The following is a 21,657-nucleotide window of genomic DNA, read 5'->3' as shown; positions in this document are numbered from 1 at the left end:
TGCTATGTTTGCTTATGTCATCTGTTTAATATTCTTGCTGCAGATCCTGTGGCGTTGACATACTTGAGGGCGCTTTTTAATGCCTTATGTTCCTTTCTTTCCCTAGGGGCTGATTTTTAGATTCAAATTCTTGATGCTGATCACATTAGCTTGTGCTGCCTTGACAGTAATATTTTTCATTGTCAGTCAAGTGAGTATTCTAAAATAACGACTCCTTTCATTTAGAATTTGGGATTTTTATCCACCTTCCAAAAATGATGGTGTTCACTTACTGCTTCAGATCTTCAGCACATCTGGAGAGAGATAGAAAAGGTGGGGTTTGGGAGTATGTCTCCCACAAAATATTTACTCCAACTGCTTTGATTCTCTTCCTATCACTACAGGTACAGAGGGCAACCAGTAAATGCAGAAACATGGGTTTCCTATGTGGAAAGGGTCTTTTGTTGGTGTTAGGATTCTTGGTTGCTTTCTCGACTTTTTCTGTTCATGTTGTGCTTATGGATTCCTCACTTGACTATTCCTATTCTTCCTCCTGGGTAGGTAACAGAAGGCCATTGGAAATGGGGCAACTTCACAGTTCAAGTGAACAGTGCCTTTTTCACAGGGATTTATGGGATGTGGAATCTTTATGTCTTTGCCCTCATGTTCCTGTATGCTCCTTCACACAAAAACTACGGAGAAGATCAATCAACTGGTGAGATGAGATCAGATGTAGCTAGGACCTAGATGGAGCAATGCAATCAATAATTGTGTGACAAAGGCTTGTGTGTGTTTAGCAAAAAGAATCCTGCATTTAACCTTAGGACTGTGATGGCCAATGATGGCTCTGTTACGTATAGCAGGAGAAAACTTATATTGTGGGAAAATGTGCTATAAAGTGGTGGTGGAGAAGGGGGAGTGGGAAGGTATATAGTTTGGTTACTGGTTTCATTCTTATTTCTTGTGGTAGTATAGCCCACCTGTACTGCTTGGATTGAGAATCCTGAACCAGAACAAGTATATAACTATTAGCCTATTTGGATTGTACATATATCCAACCTATCTAGTGCTATGTGCACCAGATTCTTCCTCAGTCCCAGAATTGATTTTGAGCCTGTATGATCTTATTTTCAAATGTTGATTTTTTGGTAAAGAAATGGTTAGTATAGCTCTTGAAAAACAAATGTTTCTTCCAAAGTCTTGGAGTGGACTCCATGACTACCACCACACTTTCATCTGAAGCATAATTTTATGTTTTCAGGGGATCTGGGAGTAAACAGTGGAGAAGAACTTCAACTTACTACCACTATCACCCATGTGGATGGACCAACAGAAGTTTACAAATTAGCTCGCAAGGAAGCCCAGGAATAACACTAAAGCATAGCTTATTAGGCACAAACTGAGGGCAACACATGGAATGATGCCAGTATTTTCCCTGCAGGGGACAACTGATGTCATCCTAAAAGGGCCCAGTTCTGATGGTGCATTTCCGCAGAATGATAATGACCTAGCAAGAGCCATTGAACATGCTCCTTGCTTTGGGGAAGGGGCTTATAGCAGCTTTGACCTCTTCATGACACTTCTAGTTTGCCTTGGGTATTGACCCCAGAAGAGAAAGAAACTGACTTGACTTAGTGAAATAATAGATACCCATTTACATTACCAAAACTCCTCTTGCTTTGGATATTTTTGGGAAACAACTTGGAATAATTTACATGCTTCCTAAGTCAAGGTGGTATACCATAGTTCCAATGCCTACATTTAGCATTATTTGTGTTCTTTATATCACACTTAGCCAGTGCAGGTGATATTTACATAGCTTTAATAAACATACTCATGAGTTCTTTTTTAGTTTAGTGTAACAAAGTCTTTTGTATAGTTTTGGTACAAAAAAGGGCATTTCATCTTTACAAGCTGACATGTATTGATGTGTGTGTATGCTCTGAACACCAACGAGTCTTTCTGATGTAGATATCTTTTTATATGCCCCAGGGATCCCTGTTTACTTGTATGATACATAATCCATGGGACTGAAAGGGGTGTTTGGATGTGTGTTTGGGTCAAAATCTGTTGTTCTTTTCTTTTAAAAAATAATGTTCCAAGTAGCCTGGGAAATACTGTAGATCATCCTCTTTTGGTACTATGAATAAAATATACAAATATTGTGATTTTTGCTGATCTCATTTTGTTCAGAAGCAATATGTTGCGTTTTAACCTGCCTCTTTATAGGAAAAGTGACCATAGCAGAGATCATGCTGACATCTGGTGGAGATCAGATACTTTCCACTGAATTACCATTACCACAGTTTCACAATTATAAATCTATTTCAGGCAAATGGGTGGAATAAGGTTTGAGTATTTGGAGAAGGTTTTCAGATCTAGTAAACACACAGAACAAGTAAAATACACGACTTGCCTATGCTTAAGTTTTTAGAACAGAGGCATGTCATGCTGAAGAGACTCTTAGTTGAATTATGAGTTGTTCAGCCTTTCTGGTGAGATAGAAAGACTTGAGATTAAGAGGAAACCTCAGGAAAAGGGTGGTGCCACCTACTCACTGGTGGATTTCCTCCAAACCAAATTCCAGATACTTTTCTGATAAAGAATGCTTTGCTGTCCAGGTTAGAGTCAGAGTGCTGGAAATTGCTGATGAAGGGAGCACCTTAGCAAGTGATGCACGAGCAGGACCTGTGAACTCCACCAAATCACTTGAACAAAAAGCCAAATTACTTTTTGAGTATCCCTCCAGTCCTTGTAAGGTGATGTCCCTTAAAGAGGCAGCACTAAGCATTCTTTGTGCAGATCTTAAGTTTTCCCATTTAGTCTTTGCACAAAGCTAGTTAAGGCCATGTCCTTATTCAAGAAATGTGCTTCATGCAGTAATTGTTGCATGGAGGGGAAAAGTGGGGTGGTCCATGCTTAGGCTGTTCTGTGAATGAACAAAGCTGAACAACAGAACTCTAAATCAGGGAGGCTGTGCCCATAAAGCAGGCTTGCCTGCACCTCAACCTATGGATAGTGGAATCTGCAAGTGTGGCCCCGCTCCCTCCATATACTTCTGATTTTATAGAGGATCACCATTTAGATAAATACCCATTTAGGGCTTCTGTAATGTCTTTTTTGAAAGTATTTGTACACCTTCCAAAATCTTCCTGAGAGGTCTGAAAGCTTTACCACCCTGACATTTTAATGTACCTTGGGTCCCTTCACAGCAGACATGTGAGCAGTGTTCCATCAGTGTTTTAATGTTTAGTCCTGATGTAGAGAGACAGTTGTTCTCCATATGTTTTGTACTTCAACTCCTAGAAGCTCTGGCCAGCATTACCAATGATCAAGAATGTCAGGAGTCAAAATCATCTGGAGCTCCTTCTGCCCGCCTCGGGTTTATCTCTCTGTTCCTGTGGTGTATTCACCTGCCTAGGTCTTAAGTGATTCAGTGGAAGCATTTGTAATAATCTATGGATCACATGTAGTGCTACATCTTACAAAGCACCAGAAAGAGGAGGCTTAAATGGGGGCTGCCATTTACCCCCCAGCTCTGCTATTTCTTCAATTAACAGCATACGTAAACAGATATTTGATATGGAGATTACGGAATGAACGGAAATAATTCCCTGCAAGAATTAGGCTGGTGCTCTGTGACTCCTGTGAGTAACAGAATACGGGAGGGGCGGGGAGAGGTCTGTTTCAGCAGTAGCAAGTTTCCCCATTTCGTTGTGTCTGACTGACTCTTACCACCCCCAGTCAGCTTAGTTATGCTGGGTGTGATGGTGAAGACTGTCCTTCATGGTCTCTGCATCACACATGGGCTTTGCCACAGCAGTGGAAGGGCTAAATCAGAGAAAAACTTCCAAAGCTTAACATCTCAGAGTGGACAGGAGCCTACTTGCCCCTTCTGGGTCCCAGGAAAAAAGGGTGGGGCGCCCACCCTGTCCCTGCTCCTTTTAGACCACACATCTGTTTGCTTCGCCTAGGTTAGGAATTACTTGCAAGTACTGCTGCTTAACTTTTCTCTTTCCAAGTCCTCTTTCTGCTTCATTAATTTTTTTTAAAAACCTATTTATCTAGATATACAGACTTCTACCAAACTTTTTTGCTTTAACCTTACTCTGAACTTTGGCTTTTTCCACCTCTCCCCCATGCCCCAGTTTTTCCTCCCTTCAGGGAAGGAGAGAAGCTTTGAGCAAAAGCCTTCCTTCGTCCCCTCATGTGCTTTCCCTGTACTACAGCATGGCTGTCAATCCAGCCTTTCGTAGCTGCGGCTCATGCAATGCATGGCTGCACACTGTGGACTGCCATCTTGTTGCCTCCTCTGCATGGCAGAAGGGCATGCAGTTGAAACCTGCACACAAAAAGCAAACCTGCCAGCAGCGGGCAGGACGGCTGAAGTTCACCCTGTGGCAGCACACCTGAAGGATAACTGAGTCCTCCAAGATGGATGCTGATGGGGCTCCTGCCCTGCCAGCTGAGGAAAGGACGAGGGCGGGAAAGAAGCCCAAGAAAAGGCTTTGGCCAAAGGGGACCCAGCGGGGGACAAGGCTGCCCTGAAGATGAAAAGATGCCACTCCTCACCAGCCGACTCTGCAGCCCACATTGACCTCCCAGGCACACTGAATCCTGGGGCTCTATGGCTTGATGACCCAGCCACTCGGGGGCTCAACTCACCCCTCCTCCAAGGACAGGAGCACAGGTTCCTCCATGGCCTCCAAAACGTCACCCTGCCTGTACACCCTTGCACACCCTCTTGGAGTGTCTTGGTTCACCAGTCCCTCACCAAATGACCCTGCAACCCTTGGCAATGTTGGACTGGTGGCTCCTGTCCTGGAAAATGGGGTTTCTCATAGCCATCACTTCAGCCCACTGCTCCAGCAAACTATCAGCTCTGCAAGTCAACACACCTGTCCTCACCTTCCACAGAGACAAGGCCATCCTCTGCCATGACCTACTGTTCAGGCCCACGGTCACCTCATCCTTCCACCTCAACCAGGACATCATCCTTCCAGCCTTTTCCCCCAACCCATCCGCCCTCATTGAGGCCACGTTGCACCTGCTGGATGTATGCAGAGTTCTTGTTTTCTACAGAACACAGAGACCTTCAGATGCTCAAACTGCCTCTTTCTCTGCTACAAGGGCCCAAGGAAGGGAGAGCCCATTTCCTCCCAGTGGCTCCCCAAATGGGTCTCCAATGCTATCTCCCTGGCATACAAGATGGTGGGACTGGAACTCGCCACACTCCACACGTACACAGGTGGTGCCAACCATTCGGCTAGCCCATATCCCAAAGACATCTACAGAGCTGTCACATGGTCAACATTGTCAACCTTGCTGCAGGTAAGCAATGGTTGAAAAACTGCAATCATCTGCTTTTTAATAGATTCTGGGTTTTGCCACAACCTAGCATGCCCCAGTCTATATGAAGCTCGGCTTTTCCTTACAAGTAGATGGGACTCCCATAACAAGGAAAAGAGGCATCTCCTTCTCAAAGTATTTAAACATCTTTTTGCCTTCCCATCACCCTTCCTTAGCAATGTGCGACTCATTCAGTATATTGAAGCTGTTTGCTGCCCTCTGCTGGCAGCAGCTCACACTGCTCTGGAATTGAAAATTAATCTAAAAACAAACCCCAAAGATTTAGTACTGTGTATGACAGCCATCCAGTGCAATTTCCGTATCTTTGGCATATATTTTCCCGTGGAAAAATTCATTAGAACGAATTATGAAAAGAGAGGTTCTTCGTGGTCTTTTTCAACATCCACTCCTAAATTCTATTATTGCAGGGTTCTCCCAAGGACTGTCACACAGAGAGCATTACATGCCATCTGATAGAGTGAATGTCTCAATGCCTTTGGGCACCACTTCTACTCATCTGCTGCACTCACCATCAAAATGGCAAACCACCAGGCCACTATGGCCAGATATCACCTAATGTTATGGGACAGGATGTGCTCATTTTGTTCATCCCTCCCCAAAGAGGCATAGACCCTAGCTAATGAGCTCACCACTGAGGCTACCCATCTCATCCAGCATGAGATTCACATGGTGAAACAGCAAGCCGAATGCGGTGCCAGAAACATGGCAGGTCCTATAAGCCTCCACTGCTTTGCCTGGCTCTGTTCCTCAGGGTTATCTGTGGCACAAAAGCCAGGATCAAGGGCATGCCATTTGATAGCACTGGCCTTTCCAATGAAGGAAGGGATGACAGAATGGACGCTATTCAAAAGGTCAGAAACACTGTTCACTATTCCATTACCAACCTAGGACTCAAACCACCATTCCTCCCAGGCAGCAGTCTACTTCCCAGGGCAGATGCCCTGCTCCCATGACTCACGGCAGGCTCACCAATGCCCAGACAACCACAGAAAGCATCTATGACTCCTCTACAACCCTGTTGACTCCTCTCATCCTTTATCCGGCCATAGACTCATCCTTTATCTGGCCATAGACTATAGTCCTTTTCAATTCTTGGGCTGAGATAACCTGCAAGGATATAGAATAGAAGTTAATGCTCTCCCTCCTCTTGGTACCATAAAGAGAACTACCCCTCTGAACCCTTCCTCAATGAGTTCTCCACACTATTCCAAAAAGGTGCCATTGAACTGATTTCTCCCTGCAAATCTTCATGGATTTTATTCCAGATATTTCACAGTCCCAAAGATAGATGGAAGCCTTTGCTCCATAAGTTACCAAACCTAAATGTTTCCTCATGGTCACACTCCATTCCATCCTACTGCTCCTTCAAAAAGATTTCTGGTTCACCTCAATAGATTTTAAGGATGCACAGTTCCACATCACAACTGAGGAGTCATACAGGCATTTCATCCATTTCCAAATAGGAGACCGAACCTTTCAATTTACAGTCCTCCCATTGGGTCTGGTAATGGCACCTTGTGTATTCACAAAGTACATGACTATTGCCTGTGTCCATCTATGTCTAAAAGGTATCCATGTGGACCCATACCTTGATATTGCTCATTGTTGCTCCCTCCTACCGAGCCTTCCTCCAAGCCATTAAACTTACCTGCAACTTACCAAACTAGGACTCTGTTTCCTGTTCCTGTTTAGTCTCAAAGTCATGTCTGACCCATCACAACTCCATGGACAACATTCCTCTAGGCTCTCCTGTCCTCCACCATCCCCCAGAGTCCACCCAAGCCCACACCCACTGACCCAGTGACCCCATCTAGCCACCTCATCCTCCACCATCCCCTTTTTCTTTTGCCATCTATTGTTCTCAGCATTAGGCCCTTCTCCAGGGAGTCCTTCCTTCTCATTAGATGGCCAAAGTATTTGAGTTTCATCTTTAGTATCTGGCCTTCTAAAGAGCAGTCAGGGTTGATTTCCTCTAAGACTGACTCGTTTGATCTTGCAGTCCAAGGGACTCGCAGGAGTCTCTGCCAGCACCACAATTCAAAGGCCTCAATCCTTCGGTGCTCAGCCTTCCTTATGGTCCAGCTTTCACAGCCATACATTGCAACTGGGAAAACCATGGCACTTGTCGGCAGGGTGATATCTCTGCTTTTTAGTATGCTGTCTAGATTTGCCATTGCTCCCAAGGAACAAGTGTCTTTTAATTTCTTGGCTGCAGTCCCCATCTGCGGTGATCTTGGAGCCCAGGAAAATAAAATCTGTCACTACCTCCATTTCTTCCCCATCTATTTGCCAGGAAGTGAGAGGACCGGATGCCATGATCTTAGTTTTCTTAATGTTCAGTTTCAAACCAACTTTTGCACTTTCTTCCTTAAGAGGCTCTTTAGTTCCTCTTCACTTTCTACCATTAGAGTGGTATTATTTGCATATCTGAGGTTGTTGATATTTTTCCCAGCAATCTTAATTCCAACTTGTGATTCATCTGGCCCCACCTTTCTCATGATGTGCTCTGCATATAAGTTAAATAGGCAGCAGGACAATATACAGCCTTATTGTACTCCTTTCCCAATTTTGAACCAATCAGTAGTTCCATGTCCAATTCTCACTGTTGCTTCTTGACCCACATAGAGGTTTCTCAAGAGACAAATAAGATGGTCCGGTACTCCCATCTCTTTAAGAACTTGCCACAATTTGGTGTGATCCTCACAATCAAATGCTTTAGCATACTCAATGAAGCAGAAGTAAGACTTCAGGACTCTACTTCAACTCTACTAAATCTTGCCTCTTCCCCTCACAGTTCACCCGGTTTATCAGGGCTCATCCAGATGCCAAACTAGAAAGAGCCTTTCTCACAGAGGATGGACTGCTCACACTCACCAAGGAAGCCACCAGTCTCATCCTTGCCACTACTGCCACTGCTACCAGAATTCAAAGGGTTCTCGGAATCATGGCTGCTCCCATCTCAGTGGTACCTCTTGTGAAGCTATGCATGCATCCACTCCAACTCTGGTTCCTCAGCACTTTCAAAACCAGAATCGAGCTGCATTCAACCAGACTCTCCATCCCACCTGATATCCACAATGCTCTAGTTAGGTTGACCAACAAGGCCAGCACCACCATTGGCATTTCATTTCATCCTCCTATATTGAGCCTGGTCATCACAACCAGTGCTTTTTTTGTCAAAAAAAAAAGGTGCCAGAACTCACGTTGCTGCCGGCAGAAAGCACTCAGCGTGCGACCACACACACCAATCCCAAGCCGAGCAGCACCCTCACTACCTCACTAGCAGATAGCAGACACAAAAGCAGCCTGCAGGCACTATGTTAATGATGTTTGCTGCTGATCTGCTACGCTGGACAGGCAATTCAAAATCACTTTGTAAAATCCATTGGAAAAACAGGTGCTGGAACACCGTTCTGGTGCGTTCTGTGACAAAAAAAGCACAACAGACATATATCATTCAGCATGGGGAGCCAACTGCGGCTGCCTGCTGATTCAAGGAAAATGGGGTCCTGCAGTGACCTCCCACCACATGGAACTACTTGCAGTCAGAAAAGTCCTCTTGGCTTTCCAAACTATGATCCAAACCCGCCACATTCAAGTCACATATGACAACACCACAGTGGCTGCATCTATAAACAAACAAGGAGCCATGGATGCCATTCCCTTGGCCCTCCTCAGCATCAAAATCTGGACCATGCACCACACCACCCTATGTGCAGTCCACGTCGCAGGCATGGACAATGTGCTAGTGGACACCCTCAGTCGCACCTTTATGACATGCCACGAATGGGAATTTCATCCTGCCATTCTCACATCCCTAAGGAACAAATGGGGACACCCTCAGATCAACTTGACACTACATGACACTACTTGCCACCACTTCTGTCAATGGCCAGGATGGGCAAAAGGTTAATCAGCAACACCTTCCTTGTTGGTGAGGAGAGAAAAGCTGTGCAATGAGTAGGAAAAAGAGAACATCACCAGAAAAATCAACGACTTCATCAACACAACCGGACAACTCTGATATAATTCTACAGGAATTGAGAGAAATTAGATATTAAAATGGATAGCATGGATAGAGGATAAAAGATTTATCTAAACAAATTCAAGAGAACCTCCAAACAATTACAGAAGTGAAAGCTCAGATGAGAGAACAAGACAAAGAGTTTAAAAAAAGATGACCAAAATAGACCAGGTCTCTAAAAGTGTGATTGAGATTCGGGATAGACAACACAGAACGAATTTGCTCCTTAAAGAATATCCAGAGGATGGGAAAGAGAAAGAAGATAAATTGATTCAATTAATATTGGACTCATCTAAATCTATTCTTCCATAAGTTTCTTTTACAAGATATGATATTGGTGCAATACATAGAGGTGGTCCAAGAAGAGCTGGAAGAAAAACACAGAGAGACATCATGGTCCAATTCTGGTCATATGCAAAAAAAGAAGCACTGATGTGGAAATTATGGAATATGACATCAATTATGCTGGAAGGTCATCAGATTCAAGTCTTTCCTGATTTATGTAATGAGTCCTTGCAATGGAGAAGAGATATGTTCCAAGTCTGCCAGACATTAAAGAATTCCATAAAATACAGTTGGGGGTTTCTGTTATTTTTGAGGTTTTCATACCACAGAAAATATTACAAAGTTGATACAAATGAGGAAGCATTGGAATTATTAAAGGTGCTTGGAATTATCCCTGATGATGAATATGCAGCACAAATGCAAAAATTAATGGATATGTCTACATTTTCAAGAAGGAAGACAGAGAAGGAGAGAAAAGATCTGGAGGAGATGAAGCTTGATACAGCAGCAGGAGGTTTACCTTCTCTGTAGAGACAGAAAGAAGAGGATATTTAGAAGAAGAGGAGATTCAGAAGAAAAAAGTATGAAGTATGAAAAGATAAGGAGATCTGTATGTAATAGACATAGAATATATTGTATTTGGTAGTGCTGGAGTTATTATTGAAATTGTTTTAAATAATAGATATAAGAGAAATTTGAGTATACAATAAAAGGATATAGATGGTCGGGGAGGGTAGAGTGGGTGTCTGGAGTCTGTACAGAGGAGGCTCTTCTCCCCCCACCCCCACCTTGGAAGCCCAAAGCAACAAGGAGAAGAGTATCTTCAGAAGATGGGAAAGGGGGTTTTCATACATAAATGTGGTGGGGAATACGGTGGTGGTAGGGGTAAGTTTAACTGGGTTTTTGTCAAGCTTTTGTTGGAGTATTTATTTAATCACATATGGAGACCAAAAAGAATATTTGATGTACTGAAAGAATGGGAAGTGTCCAAAATAGTGTCTTGGAATCTAAACGGCTTGGGAGAAAGACATAAACGAGCTAGAATTGAAAAATCTATTTATAAAGAAAAAACAGATATATTTTTACAAGAAATGCATCAAAAGAAAGATGGAGTGAACAAATTAAAATTATACTGGGAAGATGTATATGAAAAATCATACAGTACATCAAAAGCAAGCGGTGTTATAATTATTGTTGCCAAAAGATGTGAATTTAAAACAAAAGCTATAAAAAGAGATCATTTGGGGAGATTTCTTATAATACAAGGTTCGATTTATGGACAAGATGTGACTTTAGCTAATATATATGCACCTAATATAAATCAAAGAGAGTTTTATGACAAGGAATATAAAGAAATAGAAGAAATAAAAAGAGGATATGTGATAATGGCGGGTGATTATAATATGGTTATGGATAAAGAAAAACAAATCTAACCCATCAAAGTTAGATATAAAATATAATAATACAGATTTAAGTAGATTTATTAATGTAACAGATTTAAAGATGCTTGTAGAGAGTTAAATGGGGACCAGAAAAGTTATACATTTTATTCAAATAGACATAAAAATTTTACAAGAATAGATTATATATTATAAAAAAAAGTCCCACGGTCCCTTTAGGCTTTATAGGTCAAAATCTGCACCTTGAATTGAGCTTAGAAGCACATAGGCAGCCACTACAAGCAAGCTTGAGTCGCTGTTATATGATCAGACCAGCGGTGGCACAGCAGGTTGTGCCACCAGAAATGCTCAGCACTCCGGCAGTTCAAGGCCAATAGCACATTTGCCTCTAGTTTCCATCATTTGCCTCTAGTTTCTGCCCACCCAGCAGTTCGAAAGCAAGTAATACTGCAAGTAGATAAATGAGTACCAACCTGGTGGGAAAAAGCTAGCTTCGTTCGTGAGGAGAGCAGGAGCTGGTCCTTAATCTGCTCAGATGTGAGGTGAGGCATGACGGGCAGAAGAAGCACATGTGTGAGCCAACAACCCAAACTCCAGCTGGTCTGCATTTGTGTGGAGCTAGTTCATCCCCTGTGGGGCAAGTAAAAACAGAACGAATTAGCAATTGAAAGCAGCAAAACATCTACTCTGTATTAGCATTGTAGCCTCCTGGCTAATTGTTCCATCGTCATACACTAAATAAATAAATAAATCTCTGTTATTAATCTGGCTGCCACATTTTGTACAAACTGCAGCTTCCAAACAGCTTTCAGGGGAAGCCCCACATAGAGTGCACTGTGGTAATCTAGCTTAGAGATTACTAGAGCATGGATCACTGATAGCAAGCTATCTCAGTCCAGATATGGATGTACCTAAGCTACCAGCCTAAACTGGTAGAAGGCACTCCAAAGCACTGAAACCACCTTAGTTTCAAGTGAAAAAGATGGATCAAGGAGCACCAAGTGATGAACCTGCTCCTTCAAGGGGAGCGCAACCTGATCTAGAACAGTTTGAATTCCCCCCATGCAGTCAAAAGAATCATCACCCAACAGCATCTCAGTCTTGTTTGAACTGGGCTTCAGTTTGCTAGCCTTCATCTGTTTCATTGTTGCAACCAGACACTGGTTCAACACATCCATGGCCTTTCCCGCTGAAGATGAAAAGGACAGATGATGACATGCATGAGTATGCATGACATCAGTATGCTCATGGCAATGCACTGCAGAACTCCAGATGAATTCACACAGCAGTTTCATGTAGATGTTAAATAATATGGGGGCCAAGACTGACCCCTGAGGAACCCCATACTGGATGATCCAAGGGGCAGAGCAATATTGCCAGAGCATCACCTTCTGAAGCCTACTGCCTGAATAGGAGTAGACGAGTTGCAATGCAGTGCCTCTCACACCCAATTCAGACAGTCGCCCCAGAAGGATACCATGGCTGATGGTATCAAAGGCTTCTGAGAGGCCTGGGTGAACCAACATAGTCACACTCCTCCTGTCTCTCTCCTGGCATAGATCATCATACTGCATGATCAAAGCTGCCAAACCCAGGCCTTGAGCCCCATCTGAAATGTATTTAGATAATCAATCTCATCCAAGAGTGCCTGGAGCTGGTTGGCCACTGCTCAAGAACCTTGCCCAGGAAGAGGATATTTTCCACCCACCTAAAATTGTTGAGTTCTTTTGGGTCCCTACTGACTTTTATTAGCCAAGAAGGGCAAGGATCCAGTAAAGATGTGGTCACATGAATCTGTCCAAGCATCTTGTCAACATCCTCAAGCTGTACTAAATGGAACTCATCCAAAACAACTGGACCAGACTGTGTTCCATATATCTCTGATGCTACTGCAGTAACACTGGAGTCCAAGACCTGGCAAACACAAGAGATTTTGTCCTGGAAGTGCCTAGCAAACATATTACAGCAGGCCTCAGATGGCTGCAAGATGTCCTTGGGGCCAACATGTAATAGGCTCCACACAATTCAGGAGAGCTCTGCTGAACAGCAAATGAAAGACTGAAGGAAGGCAGTCAGATACCGCTTTTTTGCTGCCCTCACTTCCTCCAAATATGACTGTAAGACATACCAGACCTTGATTGGATTTACTAGGAGTTTTTCTCCCTCTGGATTCAAGCCATCTCCAGATTTGTTTAATTGCTCTCAACTCTGGGATATACCACAGAGTTATAGGAACTCTACTGCAGAGAGGATGCTCAGGAGCAATCATGTTGACTGTCTGGGTCATCTCAGTATTCCAGAGATCAACCAGAGATTCAACAGGACCACCAGCCATATCAGCTGGAAAACCCCCACAGCCCTCTGGAAACCCTCCAGATCCATCAGCTTCCAAAGGTGGACCATTAGTTTACATTATGGCTTACAATTAAAATTGCAATGGATAGTCCCAAACTTCATACCTGAGTTAAACAGTTCTTAGTCTGTGTAACAGATAAATTCCATTTGTCATACCTTTGCCCTAAACAAACTTTCCAAGGAATGGCTGTTTATGCATTGTCTGCCAGTCTCCTGGGGGGACCATGCATCCTACACTGGGAGCTGTAGGGCTTTTCACTGTCTAAACTTGCATAGGATTATGCTTTAAGTCAATTTTCTGTCTGAGGTTCTGAAAGAAATAGTTTGTTTCCCACCCTTCCCCCATAATCTCCACCATATCAGCAGGAAAATTAATGAGAAACAGATTCATTTCTGCATGTCAGGCTGATGTTGAAGACATGGTGCACAACTCCCAGAATTTGGCCATGGCGGCAGGGATTGCCAGAAGTGGTCTAAAACAGCTGGAGGGGCTTAGTTCAAAATCCCAATAAACAATGTAGGCAATTACCATGTTCAAAAATAAGGATGTGCACTCACTAAGAAAGACAAGTGTAGTTCCTAATGCTTCAGATGAAATGGCTAGATCATGTATATTTCCTTTACGATACCTAAGTGGGTCTCTACAAAAGCAGAGGCCAGACTTGATTCATTTTCTTTCTTTTACTGTGGGAGGTTGAAAAAAGCCAATATAAATGTAACATTTCCACACTCTGGGAAGAACATAACTAAAGTAACTGCTTTTAGGAACTTTAGAAATACAGCTGCTCCAAACAATAAATGCTGGAAAACGTTTGAGCACAGAGCCAGGATTCTGATCTGTAATTAATTTGTCTGCTTTTTAGATGCAACTAAATAATCAGTAATATGAGTCAAAAGGAAATGAGCTATTAACTGCAACAATGGACTCCCAAGGAGCTCAAGAGGAGGAAAATCTTGCTTTTATTTGTCAGATATAGCAATGTCTATAGGAGTTGCAAATATTCCAAAGGGGGAGCATACTAATGCTGGGGAAGCTGCACCTGGGATTTCTGTACTTTTTACAATGGATATGGGCAACTTGAACAACAACAACAAAAACAAATCTGGAGAGTCATAACTCCCATCATCCCTCCCATTGGCTGTGCTGACTAGGGAAGATGGGAGCTGTAGGCCTCAAATCTAGATTTTGCAGGGTTACAAGTCACCCATCCCTGTTTTACTGACACTGTATTCTGCCAGTGATTACTCTGAATATCACTATTAATGAAAGAGGGGAGCCCCTATTTCAGCTGGGGCTGTATCAGATTTGATAGGACTTGTGTCTCTCCTTAATGTCCTTTTGTACTGTCTTTTGCTTTTTCTCTTCCTCCTCATTCTCAGCTGTATTGAAGCTTTATGTATCTGCATTGCTGGCAAACAATGGATTGCTACACAAAGGAAGATAAGCAGCAGATATATGAACCCTCATATTGTGCATGACATTATTAAGTCTTATCTATTCTGGTGACATTGTTACCAGACGTAATCATGCCTTTCAATGAACAGCCCAGTTTCTGCATAAAAGAGCTGATGGACACAAATCTAATAGAAATACCAGCAATTCCGAAATCAGCAGAGGCAACATTTCTGCTTCCCAAGCCACTCTGACCTGGTTTGCACAACTAGAAAAGAAAAGGAAGTTACATGTGCCATCTCATTTCCTTAATTGTCATATTGTACAATTGCCATATTGTACCCAGCTTCCTGTTACCTGAAATAGATTTACTCCATAAGGGGAACCACATGCCAGCATTTACAAGAGCTGAACAGGGTGGTCATGGATAGGCCATTTTGGCGAGTTTGCATTCATAGCTTCACCATAGGTTGGAGACAACTTGATGGCACAGAACAACAACACCACAGTGTGGATGCCAGGGTGGCTTCCAAACCACCCCATGACCCATGGCTTATTCTAGGGTTCTGGACTAGCTTGGAAACTACTAGCAACAACAGCATTCATTGCATTCAGATGACACCACAGCCCATGCACAGTGTTGATAGTTATGGGAATAGGGCAATACATGACCAGCACAGAAAAGAAGCCACTGTGGCTTTTTCCCCCCAGTTGTGGAACGGGGCCTCTGCCACTGACCTCAGGCTGGCCACAGGAATGTTGGTGCAAATAGCTGAGCTACAACTCATCAAGAGATTCAACTCATGTCTCCCTTTGTTAAACAGGGACAGGTATCTTTTATCACACTACAAGCATTAATCAGTACTCCCATGCCACTCAGTCTCATCTTATGAATGGCAACCCTTAATAGGTAATTATCACTGTCAGCGCTTTCTGCATTTCATATTCTTCTGATTTTGGTGCTTACTGTCTGCCACACTCCCCCATGGATTTATATTTGTAACTCAAGATATCACTTCATGCATCTGGACTCTCTGAGTCTTCCAAGTTTAGATCGTAAGAGATATGCTAACCTTAAGATGATATAAAATTTATTTATTTAAATTTGTATGCTGCCCCATTCGCAAAAAGCCTTGCAAAAATGTTTTTGCTGCAACAAGCTGACAGTGCAATCTTGTCCTTCTGAGTTCAGTGGCACATATATAGGAATGCACGATAAGAAGGCTATGCCTCTGGAAATGTTCTGCTACCTTTTGAAAATGCATGGCTATGGTGGCTGTAGGAACTCTTCACAGCATGGAAATTATTTTAAATATGTATATTATTAATTTTTTTCTTTTTAAAGAATGAATGTTGGACAAGTTGTTAAACCACAAGGCTACTATGTCTGCATGCCGTCGACATCGCTTCGATCTGTAACAGATAAAGCAGACATTCAACAGGTGCAGCATTCACTTAAGAAGAGGAAGGCTGGAGAAGGGGAAAGTTGTATCACCTAAGCTGAAGGCCGCCTCCTAAATGGTTTCACTCTGTCAAGCCATAGTCGTAAGATCTTAGCAGCGCGGAGGCTTCTTTATGTTTACTAAGCAGCTTTCGCGGCCGTGTATTTCTCTTCTAAGATCAGTTAGCACCGAAGTTCAACCGAAGAAGAAAAGGAGCCCCTCCTTCGATTTTGGAGCGAAACATCTCCTTAATAGGAATTATAATTGCATTATATGCAGCCATTCACCCACCCGAGGTGAGAGATTATGATTATTAGCATTAATTAATTAATTTCCCCCCTTTCTAGCTGAATGAATGGGATGTTCCACTCTGTGGAAAATGAATGAACGAGAGGGTTAGGCGGGGCTGCTGCCTCCCCATCTTTACAGCCGTGCCGAGCTGGAGAAGGGCCGGGCCAAGCGCCCAGGAGATGCTTCGCTGCCGCCCAGGGCGAAGGAAGGGTCGGCAGAGGATGCCCCCGCCGGACGCGATCGTGCCTCCCTGGCTGGGCTGCCACCAGTAGAGGCTTAAGGGAGCACGGTGGCTTCCGCTCGAGCCTTTGCGAGGCCCCGCGAGCCGAGAGGTGAAGAGCCGAGAGCGTCGATGTCGGTCGCGTGGCGAGTTCTGCTTGCCGGGGGGCGAGGAAGGGCTGTCGGCGTCCTTCTGTCGCCTGGGCTCGCCGGACAGGCTTGTCCGTGGGATTCGCGCGGGGTTTGTTTGCTGGGTGAGAGGATGCTGTTTGCCTCGCCCTTTTGGACAACTAGACTAGGGAAGGCAGGCCTGTGTCATCCCCCCTCCCCCGGGCGCTGGGATGGATGAGCAGCAGCTGCTGGCGCGCGGCTGTTGTTTACTCTCGGCTGGTGAGGATCAAGGCGAGGTTGCCTCACACCCATGTGCGCGCAACGTTAATGTTCTGATTTTTTATTCATCCGGCATAGAAATATTATAACGGGTTGAATCCCGTGCTAGTCTAAATTAAGTTTCATTCAATTCAGTGGGCCTTCTCGAGCAGGACTAAGGACAGATACAACCGCATAAATCCCACCGCGAGATAGAGTTTCCCTTCCCTTGACGTGACTAGCTCTGTGTGTTGGGGCGGGGGAGAGAGAGTACGTTTGCGTCTACAAACACCTAAGCAACAGTTGCTTGGGGAAAATCGTCCATTCATTCCAATGAGATTCATTCTATGTAAGAGGTCTAGGAGTGCGTATTCAACTAGCAGAGGTCTTCAGAATGCGATTCTGTTGCAACGGTGCAGCACGATGAGGTAGGTTGTCCGATGTTATTCCTCTCTTGCAGGTAAACCAGCTGACGCTGAGAGCAGAAGAGCAGGAGGGACCCTCATTTCACAGTGGGGCACTGGCTTGGCAAGCAGAAGGCTCTCCCAGAGTCTGCCTCTGCATCTCCAGCCAAAAGGCTCAGGCAGCAAGGGATGGGCAGAACTTCTCTGCGCAAAGGCCAGTTCTTGACAGGTTAGGCAGAGCTGGGTTGGATGGGCCAGCACAGCTGTATCCTCCATATTGTTGGCTGAGGGTTGTATCTAATGCTAGACCTATGTAGAGTAGACCTATTTAATTGAATGAGACTTAAGAGGAACTAATGATGGATCAAACCCAGTGTTAGGACTTGAGCCCTGCTATTGGGTGCCCAGGTCCAGTATCCTCCAACCTGACCAGTTTCTCATCATGGGGAAGGAAGGATGGTTTTGAAATAGTGAGTGGCAGGGGGTTAGGGAGGAAATGGACAAGAGAAAGGGGTGGGGGTAGAAAGTGGCACTAGCACAGTCAACTGACTGAGAATTATGAAAATTGTAGTCCAACACATCTGGAAGACTCCAGACGTGGGAAGACTTGTACTGGAACTTGCCTCTTGTGTCTAGGAGACTGAGTAGGCCCACTGTGTGGGTTCCAGACAGATACAAAACTCCTGAGAACCTTTAAGTAGACTTGCTAACCCTTTTAAAATTTTATAATCCCTCACACAGCTGCATGAGAGGAAAGCATTCAACAGATAAAATTTCTTTACTCTGTGGTTACTGTGATGACAGATTTCAACTGCTGTATTTCTTTCTGTTAAAGGCACAGGAGCCCCTCCCGCTCCTGCAAAGCAAACAAAAACACCCCATAAAACAACAGTGTTGGATACAATTCCTCATAATTCTGTTCCTTAAGAATTCTTGTTTTCAAAATCCAAACTTTTCTTCTCATATTCTGTGAACGGTATGAAGAGTCAGGAAGGAGGATCAAACTCCTGGCTTTTAAGTTTCCCCACACAGATCTGAAGGTTTGTGTCTTTTTCTAAAAAGTGTTACCTGTTCTCATGCCATCTGTGGGAACAAGATAGGTGGGAAATGGGTTTAGGGCAGATCTGTATTTGCATTTTGTGTTACAGTAATCACTAGCCTTGTCAGTATGGAAATGTATATGCTCCTATCAGCTAGATTTCACAGGGGAGGGGGAGTGTTAGTATAAAGAAATCAGCTGTGAAATTTACCACCACAACAATAGTAAAGATAATAATTACTGAAATTACTGATATTATTCACTGAAAAAACTTTGTAATATTCTGAAAGTAATGGAGGACCCATTAAATTGCTGAGCATGACAGTTTGAAATGGATATATTCTTTATTTTGTTCACTGGGTTTTGGCTAGTACCATTTAGAGTACTAGATGGGGAAACTCTACATACTGACATCAAGGAAGCAGATTTTATTTCCCCCATCTTTACATTACACTTTAATGGTGTCTTTTTGGCAAATGGTGTAGCAGATATCATTCCTCAGGAAGAAATTATCTCAGATTAGCCCAGTTTTATGCATTCTTGCTCAGAAGTTAGTCATCTTAAATTCAGTGGCATTTATGCCCAAATAGGTCTGCACAGGGTAAATATACTTCAGCAGGTGTGTTAAGTTTCTGAGGACCTTGGCTGAATGGAATCCAGTTTGCTACTTGAAGAAGATGGTTTCATAAAAGGTTAAGTATACCTCCTAGACCTTAAGAAAACTGGTCTTGGGGTATTCAGGTGGTTCCAAAATTCCATGTACTGGACTGTTGTGCCTGTTTGGAATTGTTTTTAATAGTTGGAATCCCTTCTTGCACTGTGTGCATGAACATACTCTCGGGACTTCCAGCACAGGGAAGCAGAGGCCTTTGGAGTCAGGATTGGCATCAAGAGTCAGTGTGAATAGGCTCTTTCCAAGGGTCTAATCCCAGCAGGAACCCCATGAGATTTCCTTGGAGTTTTTCCTACTCTTTGGCACTGCAGCAGCTTGCTTGATCTTTTGCCCCTCTCTCTGTTACAATGGTGGTGACAAGAAAGAGGAGTGGTGAATATTCTTTGCTATTAGCTCACTGGTTCTTTGTTTGTCAAGCAAGCAAGTGGTGGAGGAAAGAGGAGGAAAAACAAAAGCAGTTGGTGGCAATGGCAGTGAAAAGTGAGTCACTGGGAGAAAAGTGTACTGGGAATGTCTTGCCCAGGGGTCCTCAAAAGTTCCGAGCATGCACTGCTTGGAATACACACAGGTATTATGCAGGTGTTTTCTACAAGTAGTAGATTCAAGGCATCTGGGAAAACACAGAGGAAAAGGGAAATAGAATTTTAAATACTAACTGGGTTATGAGTGGGTCACAAAGCTGTGCTGTATGAAGATGTCTGCCTGTTTTCCTTCCTAAATGGAACTGCTAGTGCAAATCTACTTCCTCTCTGAGACACATAATGTTTGCCACTCTGGCTTCCTTGGCTGCCTGCCTGCTGGCAGGTATGATGCTGCCAGTAGGTAACACATTGGCGTTGTCTGTATTCATCTGTCTCCATTACCGTGAGTAATGCAGCCAGATTGCTGTGCCTGTTGTGTCTTTGAGAGCCTGTGTGGGTGTGTGCACAAAACAGGAGAATGAAAGCAATAAGCCTGTGGGGTTAGCAGCCAACTCTACACACCTACACACCCCAACAGAAAATGAAAATAGCTGGTTGTTGAGACTCACAAATGGGAAAAGGCGATCCTGAGTAGGCACAAGCAAGGGTTAGCACTAGCTGCAAAGTGCTTTTTTGTTCGGGGGTAGAAGAGCATTAATGAGGAGGGTTGGCTGATTTCGCTCTGATGAACAATTATAACCTTAGAGCTACAAGCGAATTAGAGATTTCTCTAGTGCAAAGTGCAAAGCCAGAGGATTACTTGACAGTGCCACAGGCCATCCTCAACATCACGCTGTCCAGATGCACCACCCTGTCATTCCCAGCCAGACTTGCTAATGGGATTCTGGGAATTGTACTCTAATGTGACTTGAGAGTGCCAGGTGGGTGGGAAGGGTAGAGGAAGGATGAATGCTCACTGGATGACTTGGAACCAGTCACTTACACTAGGTTTAGGGGTTGTTGTGAAATAAAACGGGGGGGGGGGGGTCATAGTCTCCTTGGAGGGACAGACAGAATATAAATGTAAGCAATAATTTCTTATTAAAGCTAAGTTGCTGTTTTTGCATGACAGGTCTGCTACCCAAAAGGATATGTAAACACACAGGCTACATCTTTGGTTCCCATCTGATCAAGCAACATGCCAGAGCAAAGTAATGATTATCGAGTAGTTGTGTTTGGAGCTGCTGGTGTTGGTAAAAGTTCTTTGGTCCTTCGTTTTGTCAGGGGAACATTCAGGGAAACATACATCCCTACCATTGAAGACACTTACCGCCAGGTGATCAGCTGTGACAAAAACATTTGTACCCTCCAGATCACCGACACCACTGGAAGCCACCAGTTCCCTGCCATGCAGAGACTGTCCATCTCAAAAGGCCATGCTTTCATGCTGGTTTACTCTGTTACCAGCAGGCAGTCAATAGAAGAGCTTCAGTCCATCTATGAACAGATCTGTCAGATCAAAGGGGACATCCAGAAGGTCCCAATCATGTTGGTAGGAAACAAGAGTGATGATACCCAGAGAGAAGTAGATGCCAGCGAAGGAGAAGTCCTTGCCATGAAGTGGAAATGTTCCTTCATGGAGACATCAGCCAAAATGAACTACAATGTGCAGGAGCTTTTCCAAGAGCTCTTGAATTTGGAAAAGAGAAGAAGTGTCAGCCTTCAAGTAGATGGTAAGAGATCTAAGCAACAGCAAAAGAAGGATAAGCTGAAAGGCAAATGTTCTGTCATGTGAGATGCTGGGTTCTGCACCAAATCCAGGGTCATTAAAAAGGAGCAGAGACTTTTTCTTGCAGAGCATTCGCACGTGTTTTGGGAAATGGCTGGATAAAGTGTGCATAGAAGCCAAGCATGTTTTCTTTTAATCTGAGTCTGGCTAATACATTTTTGTTAGGTTGTATGAATATTTACTTGACGGAAGTTGGGCTTTGCATGTTTTGTTCTGTACAAGCA

At 43.8% G+C, this 21,657-nt stretch overlaps 2 protein-coding genes across 4 annotated transcripts in view; both read left to right on the top strand.

Annotated features, from left to right (window-relative positions):
• WLS (Wnt ligand secretion mediator) overlaps positions 1 to 16,266 on the top strand; it is a 66,006-nt gene extending 49,740 nt beyond the window's left edge. For 2 of the 3 annotated variants that reach the window (XM_044440558.1, XM_044440572.1), the window contains exons 10-12: positions 107 to 190; positions 541 to 694; positions 1,241 to 2,147. In XM_044440558.1, the coding sequence (XP_044296493.1) occupies positions 107 to 190; positions 541 to 694; positions 1,241 to 1,350 (348 nt within the window). In that variant the 3' untranslated portion in view covers positions 1,351 to 2,147. Of the gene's footprint in view, positions 1 to 106; positions 191 to 540; positions 695 to 1,240; positions 2,148 to 16,151 lie in introns of those variants that run through there. The other variant, XM_044440563.1, reaches the window with a different exon arrangement.
• Positions 16,267 to 20,842: 4,576 nt separating this feature from the next.
• On the top strand, positions 20,843 to 21,439 carry DIRAS3 (DIRAS family GTPase 3). Its single transcript, XM_044450573.1, has one exon. It carries the CDS (start codon positions 20,843 to 20,845, stop codon positions 21,437 to 21,439), a length of 597 nt encoding a protein of 198 aa, XP_044306508.1.
• The last annotated feature ends 218 nt before the right edge of the window (positions 21,440 to 21,657 follow it).

The sequence above is a fragment of the Varanus komodoensis genome, unplaced genomic scaffold, assembly GCF_004798865.1.
Source record: "Varanus komodoensis strain SLA01 unplaced genomic scaffold, ASM479886v1 scaffold1, whole genome shotgun sequence".
Lineage (NCBI taxonomy): Eukaryota > Metazoa > Chordata > Lepidosauria > Squamata > Varanidae > Varanus > Varanus komodoensis.
Note: the sequence above shows the minus strand (reverse complement) of the source record. Positions and strands in the feature narration are given on the sequence as shown.